The 10,745-nt window shown below is 51.3% G+C and overlaps 1 protein-coding gene across 12 annotated transcripts in view; it reads right to left on the bottom strand.

The window, feature by feature from the left end:
* The window catches only part of FGD2 (FYVE, RhoGEF and PH domain containing 2), a 53,318-nt gene that overhangs the window by 34,833 nt on the left and 7,740 nt on the right, over positions 1-10,745 (bottom strand). For 10 of the 12 annotated variants that reach the window (XR_010835083.1, XM_067006119.1, XM_067006118.1 and 7 more), the window contains exon 3: positions 82-313. Coding sequence is in view for 11 of the 12 variants with exons in the window: in XM_067006119.1 (XP_066862220.1) it covers positions 82-313 (232 nt within the window). In the remaining variant the exon portion in view is untranslated. Of the gene's footprint in view, positions 1-81; positions 314-3,306; positions 3,554-10,745 lie in introns of those variants that run through there. The other 2 variants (XM_059077165.2, XM_067006115.1) reach the window with 2 other exon arrangements.

The raw sequence follows: 10,745 nt of genomic DNA, 5'->3' as shown, positions 1-10,745 counted from the left end.
GCTCTGGCTGGGAGAGAATGTGTGGGAAGGAGGTCGGTGGAGGGGCCCCCACCCAGCTTCCCAATTCTACCCCTCGGGTACCTGTGTCCCTGGGCTGGGGCAGGTCGTAGCCTGGCAAGATTTCCTCCAGTCCCTGCTGGACAGCTTGTTCTTCAGGGAGCTCAGATACCTCCTGCTGACCGTCCTGGGCCCAGAGTCCACGGCCTCCTCCACGGTGGGCTTATCCCACGGCCCTGTGGGTGAAGGAGGCCTGCACACAGGGTGGTGATGCCCAGCCTCCAGGCCGTGGACTCTGGGTGCTGCTCCCGGGGTCCTGAGGAGAAGACAGCAGACCTGAGGGTTTCCAGCCTATAGAGTAGGGAGAAGAATAGCACCTCTCTGGTGGGGATTTTGGGGCAATTAATGCAAATCACAGATGTTCACTGGCCTCTGAGTACCTGGTGCACAGGAAGAATTGACTGAGACTTCTACTTCCCTCCCCAACACCCTTCTTGGAGGGAACTCCAGTCTTCAAAATGAGTCAGCGTAGACTGTGTCTTGTTTTCTGGGGAACAACACACTTCCCTGTTTAAAATGCAGCTAGGAACCCTTTTTTTTGCACATAGAGGGTTTTAAGTACCCTCCCAGATCACCTCGCCTGTGGACCTCACCCCTGGTTTTAAGTCTCTGTAAGCAGGAAATCCCCTAAAACCCCAGTAATTGATATATCAAGGGAAGGTGGGAGCCATGGAACACTCTAAAGGGAGGGCAGAGCTGATAAAGCTGGGTCTTTTCAGTGTGAGCTACACCCTCCACACTTCTAGTGGTGGGAAAAGCCAGCCTGGGATCAGTTTCCCTCTCCCTCCAGGGATGAGCTTTCATAGTGTGGCTTTGTTATCCTACCTATTGGATTTGTAGGCCAGTTAAACTCTTTAGATAACAGAGGCCACCATCAAGGAATATATCCAACGACTATGGGCTGGGACCCATTCCCTTTGGTGTTGAAAGGCTTGTGGTGACAGCACAGGGTTCGGACCCTTATGAGAAAGGCAGGCTGAGAAATGGAGGACCAGACAGGTACAAAATCTTCAAAACTCTGTGAGAAACTTTCTCATTACCCCTATTCTGCAGCTAGGAAAAGAGAGGATCTTGCAGCAAGAGTGGGGCAGAGGTGGGATTCAGATCAGGCAGGCTGGCTCCCGAGCCTGAGCCTTAAACTGCCCCTCCGCATGTGAGTCAGGAGAAACAGGTGCAGAGAGTCAACGTGACCTGCCCCACATCACACCCTGGTTGGTGGCAGAGACAGGATTGGGACCCAGTCCCCCATGGCTCCTCTCTGGCACTCCAATGCACCACGGTTCCTCAGCCCACTGGTCTGGTCTGCAGCTCATGGAATTAGCTGAGTCTCAGGCTTTCCGTTCTACATTTGGTTTCAGCTTCTGCATTTCTCTCCAAGTGCCCAGGCCAGCTTCTGTTTCCTCTTCACCCCTCAGTTTCAGATCAGTTAAAGCACTGAAAGGAAGTGCCTCACAAGAAAGCTCAGGCCAAGGCAGCTGGCATGGGGCCCCTCACACAGTAAGGGGTGACCCTCACCTTCCCTACAAGATGCCCTCGGACCCCATCTGGTCTGAGGGCTGCCTCCTCCTGCTAGGAGTGCTACCTAGGCAGAGCACACATGCTGAGGGTCTCCACTGGGCATACCTGGTGTGTTGAGTGGGGTGGTGGTCCAGGAAGGTGCTGCCTAGAGCTGTCCTCGGTGCTGAACAGAACATGCCCAGCAAAGCCCTCTGGGAGAGGCAGGGTCAGGTCACCTGCTCAGGAAGCTGAACTGCCCTTCTAGGTCCACGTCTATGCTGCCTCCACCATGAAGCCCACAGGAGGCTTTGACTGCTCTGAGTACACTCAGCAGAGCGTCAAGGCCCCTCCCAGGATATCTATTGTCCATGACCTGGCATCATGGTCATTCCATGAGCTTAGCACCAAAGACAGAAGTCCTCCGGGCAGGGATCATTCTTTAGGCTCCTGCATCCGATACAGTTCCTGTGTGATGCTGTGCTGTGCCACCCACACCCCCTCAGCACTGAGGCACACTTCCCCTAGCTGATTGATGGTGGTATGGTGGCTGACAGGTTATTGACTGGGTCGCTCCCTGGGAATTGCCCTCTCTGGAAGAGAGCTACCTCATCTAAGGTCAACTCCACATCCAATGACTAGTCTATGTGGGGGTACAAAGACCTAGCCCTTTGCCTCATCTGGAACAGCCTGAGAGGCCTCCAGCTCCAGAGCTCTCTGGGACAGGCTGCAGCCTCTGTGGCAAGTGCTCGGCAGTTCAACCTCTCCCTGTGCCCAAAGCTGCCTCCCTCACCCACACAGGTATTGTTCCCAAAAGCCTCCCCAGTAAATTTCCTGAAGCAAATCTCTACCCCGGAGTCTATTTCCAGAGAACCCTACCTACAACAGTCACAATCCCTAACACAGTCCTGGGCTTAAGAAATGCCTGCAGAATGGATTAGTGTCACATACAGACACACAATGACCTCCACACATCTGGTCCAGGCTTTTCCCTTCAGATGGAAGCCCCTGCATTTCTCCTTGCCCATGAACTTAAAGCACTTAAAGCCTCCCCACCTCCCTGTGCCTCCCCTTTCTCATCTGTAAGATGGATATAGAGATGGAACCTACCCCCAGTAGGCTGTTAGATAATTAAATGAAATAAGTAGCAAATGCACTTAGAACTGCCCTATAGGTAGGCTGACCACACATCCCGGTTTGCCTGTGACAGTCTCAACCTTTCCTATCGTCCCCTCCCTCCCACCAAAAAAATTTAATGGCATTCACTTTCAGTTTCCATTGTGTCCTGGTCTGAATGATAAATTGTATGGTTATCCTACTCATAGGGAGTAAGCACTTGATAAGTATTAGCTATTATTTCTGCTGGAGAGACAATGGGTGGAGTTCTGCAGCCCAAACACGGCATCTGGTCCACTCACGCTCACTCATAATTACACACACGTCTGGACTCTTCCCAACACATCAACATACAATGCTCTCACCCCTGCCCAGGCCTGGTGCCCCAACAACACTCTCCCATGCTCCAAGGAACTCATGGCTGAGGGACATGGGCACTGCCCAGACAGGAGGAGGTATGCAGGACAGGGCCCAGAGAGAGAACTGCTCACTGTGAGGGTCCAAGATGGCCCCAGCCCTGCTCCTTAGCCTGGAGACTGGGAGGGTCTGGGATGTCCAAGGGCCCAGGGGTGGGCAGAGGAGCTCGAGGGAGACTGCCAGTTGGCCATGGTGACCCTTCCCACCTCCACTACCCTGTACCTGCTATTCTCAAACACAGTCACCAGATTGGACACAGATGACAGCTTCTCCTCACTCGCCCCCTCCATCCTGCAGGCCTCCAAGGTGGTCCTCAGCTACCCCTGAAGCAGGGAGAGAGGTCTCCAACCAGCACACTCAGCCACCCCCACCTGGGGTCACAGGTGTGCTAAGGCATCCTGGAGTCCCATTTTTCCCGAGGTCTCAGCAGTCCTGCTCCCTGCTTCAGAGTGAGGAAGGAGGAAGTGGTCCCAGAGCCACGGCCTTGAAGGGGAAAGGCGGGTGCTCCCCACAGAGGGAGGAGCCTGCTTGGGCCCCACCCCACCCCCACGGGGCCTGACCTTTCACTCCTGTAGAACCCCTGTTCCAGAAGCCACCCCAAGAGGGCAACAGGGGCCTAGAGGGAGTTTCTGGAACTGGGCTCTTGGCCTGAGACGCTCACCTCTGACCAACCACACTTTCTCACAAGATCCAGTGGATTTTATTTGGTCCTTTCTCTACAACTTCTTTTCTGCATTTGACCCTGCTCACCACTGTAAGAAAACAGTTTTTTTAATTAAAAATAAATCACAAAACTATTAGGGGCTGGCAGAGAAGAGTAATATGGTGTTCCCACCTCGCCACTGGGGTTCTCTCATTTTAATAACTGATGTCTCCACCTTCTTGCCCCAAGGGAAGGCAACTTCCTCCCTGAAACTCTGATGATAATAATAACTAACACAAACTCTTTTCAGTGGTTTAGAAATATTTTCTCATTTAATACCACAGCAACCTTACGGGGTGGGCCCTATTACGATCCCCATTTTACAGAAGAAAATACTGAGGATCAGAGGGTTTAAGTAACTTGCCCAAAGTCACCTAGTAAGAACACAAAAAGAAGTCGGATTTCTAAAGCGAAGCTCAGTTTCCTACAATTCCAGCAAAGATTTGGTTGGGAGCCTGGATGATCACATTCTTGCTGCTCCATCCTCAGGCTTCCCTATTCCTAGCACACTGGGTGGTCTCTGCCTGATGCCTCCTTTTACCACTTGGTCTCCCAGCACTTCCAGAACAATGACAACTGCTTCTGTTCCCCTTATTCAAGCTTCACAGGCCCTTCAGTGCTCTCCCACTGGGTTCTGGTCGCGCTTGCCCTGAGCCAGGGCCCTCCATTGAGACTGGTCTTTGTCCTGGAGGGTAAGGACTGAGCCTCAGTCATCTTGGTACCCGAAGCACCTGGAACAGCTTCACACTCCAGTGCCTGTGAAACGCTGGGGCCTCACACACCCAAAAGCCTCACTCCCTCAGAGCTTTGCCTGAGCAATTTCTTCTAGCAGATGCCTGGCTTCTCCCCGCAACCCTAAATCTCAATAATCCTCCTCACTTTTTGTTTTTACTTTTTGTTATGGAGAATTTAGAACATATGCAAAAGTAGACAGAATAATATGATGCACCCCTATGAACTCATAACCCAGACCCCCAAAACAACCATCAACTCATGGCCAGCCCTGCTCCATCTATAGCCATATCCACTTCCCCTTCCCAGACCATTTTGAAGCAAATCAGATGATTTCACCCACAAATATTTAGGTGCATATCTAAAAAATAAGGAGGCTTCCCTCGTGGCGTGGTGGTTAAGAATCCGCCTGCCAATGCAGGGGACACCGGTCCAAGCCCTGGTCCAGGAAGATCCCACATGCTGCGGAGCAACTAAGTCTGTGCGCCACAACTACTGAGCCTGCATTCTAGAGCCCGCGAGCCACAGCTACTGAAGCCCGCGCGCCTAGAGCCCATGCTCTGCAACAAGAGAAGCCACCGCAGTGAGAAGCCCGCACACCGCAATGAAGAGTATCTTCCGTCTACCGCGACTAAAGAAAGCCTGCGAGCAGCAACAAAGACCCAATGCAGCCAAAAATAAAATTAATTAATTAATTTTAAAAAAATTTAAATGCACATGCACTTTGATCCAGCGTTCTCATTTCTTCCTGTTGCCTACACAAATATATTTCTTCCTGTGTGCAAAGATGTTAGGTCTACAAAGTATTCAGTGTAGCCTTGGTTATGATAGCACATAAATTGGCAGCAACTTAAATGTTACATGAATTTACAGTACATTTATACAGTAGAGCCATTACACAGTACGAAATTTTATGTACTAATCTGAAATGATTTTAAAGATAAAGTAGAAAAAAGAGAAACAAGATGCAGAACATTATACGTTACCATTTATATTTTACAGAAAAAAAAGGAAGGTAGTTTTGCACGTACATTTGTGTGTCATGTGAAGAATATCTCCAAAAGGATATGATAGGAGCTAGGAAAAAGGGTTGTCCTCCTGAGTGTAAACTGGAGGCTGGGATGGAAAGGAGACCCAATGCAGCCAAAAATAAATAAATAAATTTTAAAAATAAATAAATACAAAATAAGGAAATATATATATTCCTGTGTGCAAAAATGTACACATAATGTACGTATAATGCACTGTGTACATCACAGTACATATAATGCCAATATTATTCTATACATGCATACATATATATATTTTATGCATGTTATATACATGTATGTGTATGTATATGAAACACTGTTACCATTATCATAACCCAAGAGATATTTAGCAGTAATTCCTCAATACAATCAAATACCCGGTCAGCAAAGTGCCAATGCTTCATAAATGTCATCTGCTATGAACTGAATTGTGTCTCTCCAAATTCACATATTGAAGCCCTAATCTCCATTGTGGCTGAATTTGGAAAGAGGGCCTTCAGTAGGTAATTAAGGCTAAATGAGGTCATAAGAGTGAGGCCCTAATCTGATAGGGTTGGTGGCCTTATAAGACGGGGAAGAGATCTCTCTCTCCACGCACCCCCACACATACACACCCCTGCACACTCCGGGGAAAGGCCACCTGAGACTAAGTGGCCGTCTACAAGCTAGGAAGAGAGTCCTCACCAGAAGCAGAACCCTGCCAGACCTTGATCAGGGACTTCAAGCCTCCAGAACTGTGAGAAATAAATTTCTGTTGCTTTTAAGCTTCCCAGTCTATATGGTATTTTGTTATGGCAGCCTGAGCAGACTAACCGATCACCATTTTTAAAAAAAACAGGATCCAAATAAGGTCTACATGTTACAATGGGCTGTTCTATTAACTCTCTTTTCATCCACAGGCTCACCTTGTTCTTTCTGTTTTCCTACACAGTATGGCTATGAGGACACTGGGTTCCTGGCCCTACAGGTCCCACAGTCTGGTGACTGCAGAGCTGGCCCCTGGATTTCCTGTCAATATGATTAGATCTAGGAGTTTGATCCGATTTGTCTTTAAATGCCACTTCTTCCTGGATTCCTCCCAGGTCTGGGAAGGCCTCCCTCTTTGGTGCTCCTCTCTCCTCCACTGCAGGGCCCAGTTTCCTCCTCTGCCTCCCACCAGACTGTACGCTAGCTCTCGGCTTGCAGGGCCCAGGTGCCCGTGCTTCCTGGCTAGTCCCCAGCCAAGACCAGTGTCCTGCACCCAGTGGTGCCTCAGAAGGCATGCAGGATGAACAAACATCACACCTTGAGCCCAGAGGCTTATCTCACCCCACAGCTGCCAGCGCCTTGGGCTTCCAGAGCAGCATCTGGACCTGCCCCTCACAGAGGTGGGGGAGAGTGGGTAGGAGCACCAGCAGGAGGCCACACTAAATGCCGAACTCCAAACACAGCACAGGCACCATCAGAGCTGCATCTGCCCAAGAAGGAGGGCCAAGATGCCCACACCCAAAAAAAGTCTTCCGGGGCTCTGCTTCCCTGGTCCTCCCACCTCCCTGACCTCAGCCCTCACAGTACTACCAGCCTTTCTGCCTGACTTGCTTCTCGCCTGTAAGCACCACTCAAGGCTCAGCTTCTGGTTCCCTCATTTACACACAGCCTCTTCCACCCAATTCAGAATCCCAGGGTTCCACAGGCATCTCTTCCTGTCTCCCACCTCAACCTGAATATGCCCAACACCTTCAGGACATCACCAGGGGCATGTCCCACCTTCGCTTCCAACTCAACACACAGTCTCGAAACTCAGCACTGTTATCCCACAGAAGGAATCCCAAATTCCTTGGAGTGCTGCCAAGACCCCCTGGTTTGGCTCTGATCAACTTCTCAGCCTTTTCTTCCTTATACACATGCAGGTCTGGGTTGGGACCTTGAGGGGTAGCTCTGGGCTGTGTCAGCTGAGCTAAGCTGAACCACAGTTCCAGAATTCCCTTTCCTGCAAGCTGACCATGGTGGCAGGAGGGGACGCAGCAGCTGTGCTTGCTCCTGTGGTTGGTGCAGGGCTCCTGCGGTACTGCAGTTCACACGTGTTGATGCAGATCTGTGGGTTCTCTACTGACCTCCTTCAGCTTGTCTAGTCCTAGGCCGGGTGTGTGTTTAGCTCCAGGACAAAGGGTGCCAACTTCTTCTGCAGGTCACCTGTGTCACCGCAGTTGTCTCGGCGTGGCTGCCTGTTCATCCTCCAGAGTCCCAGCCCTTCCTCACTGGTTCAGTTCCTTCTTGTTCTCCCCAATTTCACATCCATCTTCCCTTCCTCACTGCCTGCCATGAGGATTTTAGACTCAGAAGCATCCGTTCTTTAAGCAGCTGCCCCATTGTATAAGGTCAAATCCCATATTCTGTATCATTTCTGGTTGTTCTGCTTCTGTCATCAAATCTGACTTAAACTCCTTGGGCCAGTAACTGAACTTCACTTTCTTCATCTGTGAAATGGGGATAATTACAGTGCCAATCTCCTATGGTTGTTGTGAAGATTAAATAATACCATGTGTAAGGGTTTAGAGTAAGGCCTGATACAGAGAAGGTGCTCAGTGAATGTTATTCCTGACAGAACTTTTCTATGGCTCCCCTGCACCCCCCACCCCCGACCAATCAGTTCCTTTTGCCTGGAATGTCTCCACCCTGTCAACAGCTTATTTACTTCCTCCAGGAAGCCTTCCTTGATATCTACTGCTGGCATTCCTTTCCCTCCTCAGAGACCTGGTGTTCTTCTCTGTTTACTTGGATCTCTTCTGCCCCATTCATTAAGTCATGCATTCAGTTGGCACGTATTTCTTGAGCATCTACTATGTGTCAGCCCTATGGTAGAGGTTATGGATTAAACACTGTCCCCTGCCCCTTAGCTCATAGTCTAAGGAGGAAGATGGGCCTGTTAACCACTGAAATACAATGTGGGAAATGCTTTGAACAGAGAAGCTGTGAATACCCAAAGAAGGGGCACTGAAGTCTGCAGAGAACAGAGGGTGCTATCAAGGAAGGCTTCCTAGCAGAGGCAGCCTGAAGAATGAAGGATGAGTAAACTCTCCAGGTTGAGAAGGTGGGAAAAGGCATTCAAAGCAGAAGGAAGTGGTGTGGGCTTGAGAGACCATGGAGAGACTAGGAATACGGGCAGGGAGTCCAGCACATTGGAGTGTCTAGGGACTGGGGAATGGCAGGACATGGGCTGAGGGAGCCCCAGAAGCCTGGCCCTGGCAGCTTTGTCTGCTGAGCTGAGGTGCTTTAACATGAACTGAATTTTATTTATGCAGAGTAGGCCCTGATTCAATGGTCATGAACACATCTCTCTGTGAGTGGGGGCGTCCATTTCAGGGCTCTTGGGGTCCTTGGCATAGATAAGCCTCATGCTTTCTCTTCTCTTAGTTCTGCTTACAAGCCTTAAGGAGGATGGAAGAGCTCAGTTCCTGCAGCCCAGACAGAGGGAAAGAGGGAGGGATGCCCAAGCAGGAACTGTAGGGCTGGGCAGTCACATGGTAGACAAGCTGGCTGGCTGGCAAGAAAGCTCTGCCCTGGGATGCAAATGGGGTTTTGTGTGCAGACACTAGGGGCACCCAAAGGGCATCTCACTGGCAGCCCTGGGGCAGCAGAGGGCATTTGGGGGCTGCCAGGGAGGAAATGTCAACATTTGGGACCTGGATGGTGTATGTGTGTGTGTGTGTGTGTGTGTGTGTGTGTGAGAGAGAGAGAGAGAGAGAGAGAGAGAGAGAGAGAGAGACATATGTGTGATCTCCAGGGGTGTGTGAGGGTGTGGCTTTTTCAGGGGAGAGTGAGGAGCATGTATTCCCAGTGAGCCAAGGCCCAGAGAGGACAGGCTGGCACGTTCCCTGGGACTCCTTTGCCCCCAATCTGGCCTGCAGCCTCAGCCAAACATAGCACCTGCCAAGAACTTAATGGCCTGTGACAGACAGGCCTGTGAGTGAGGGATGACACGGATCCAGGGGAGATGCGGCAGCTGGCTGAAACCTGCTCCAGTGTCTGGTGCAGCCCTTGCTGCACCTCCCCTCGCAGCCTCCCCCGCCCCCTCAGTCTTCTAGCCCCTATGAGGGCTCGAGGGCTCGAGGCTCCCCTGATGGGGTTAGGGGTGTGGGCTGTCTGGGTAGTCATGTGATGAGCAGAGGCCACACCACCAGTGCCAGTGGAGGGGTGGGCTTTCCTCAGCAGTCCCTGGCTTGGAGGAGGAAGGATGAAAAAAGCTCACCTCCCTCATAGACTAGTCTCCTCTGTCCCCTCCTCCAAACAGCCAGAATTTTCCCATTCAGTCCCTCCCGCATTTATCTTCCTATCTTCTGGGAGAGCTTGGTGCTGCCGGCTGCGCATCAGCAGGCCTGGGTGCCAGGCTCAGGCAGCCCTGCTTCCTGCTGTTCACCTTCCCAGGAAGCTTCCCATGTTTCCCCTTCTGTGTACCCCCTGCCCCTTTGTGCTCTGGGTGTTCCTAATTTGTACTGTCAGTCTGTGGAGTGTGATTATTCAGAGCCCATTAGCACCTTGAGGAACACAGGGCGGCAAAATCAACCTCCCTCCACGTGAGCCAGGGGAAGGTCCGTTCTAGGGGTGCAGAGGCCTGAAAGACAAGACAGCAAATGACAAGTCCTGACGTGGGTGGCTGGAGGACGTCAGTGAAGAACATAAACAACTCTTTCTTCTTCTTCGGCGTGTGAATGATCTAGTTTCAGACTTGGTACTCTCAGGGATTGGGCCAGCCTTGTGCCAGGCCCTGGCCCCATCCTGCTATTCAAGAAGGCCTCAAGGTCACCAGAGGTGGCCTCAGGTAGGACCTAGGGTGATGTCCTGGGAAAGCCAGAATGAGCCAGCCGGGTGGGTGAAGCAGCAGCAGGGCTGGCCTAACAGGAAACACGCAGGAGGCCGAGCTACGCCCACAACCCCAGAACGGGGACGGGCAGGGAGGTGCCAGATGGGAGCCAGCAAGGCAAGGCCCAAGCCCAGGAATGGTGCTAGGCGGCGGCTTCTCAGAGCGCACGGCCAGCAGGTGGGGCCTCACACCCTAGGTCAGGCTCTTTTTATCTTCAAACAGCTGTGGGCCTTTCTTGAGGCCTGCTGGAGAAACATGAGCAGCCTGGAGAGAATCGACAGGTTTCGAGTGGAGAAAGAACAGATTGTTTCTGCACAGCCAGCTGACCTGCCCACCAGTGACCTTTCTCCCATGA

This window comes from Kogia breviceps, chromosome 10, assembly GCF_026419965.1.
Source record: "Kogia breviceps isolate mKogBre1 chromosome 10, mKogBre1 haplotype 1, whole genome shotgun sequence".
In the NCBI taxonomy this organism is placed as follows: Eukaryota; Metazoa; Chordata; class Mammalia; order Artiodactyla; family Physeteridae; genus Kogia; species Kogia breviceps.
Note: the sequence above shows the minus strand (reverse complement) of the source record. Positions and strands in the feature narration are given on the sequence as shown.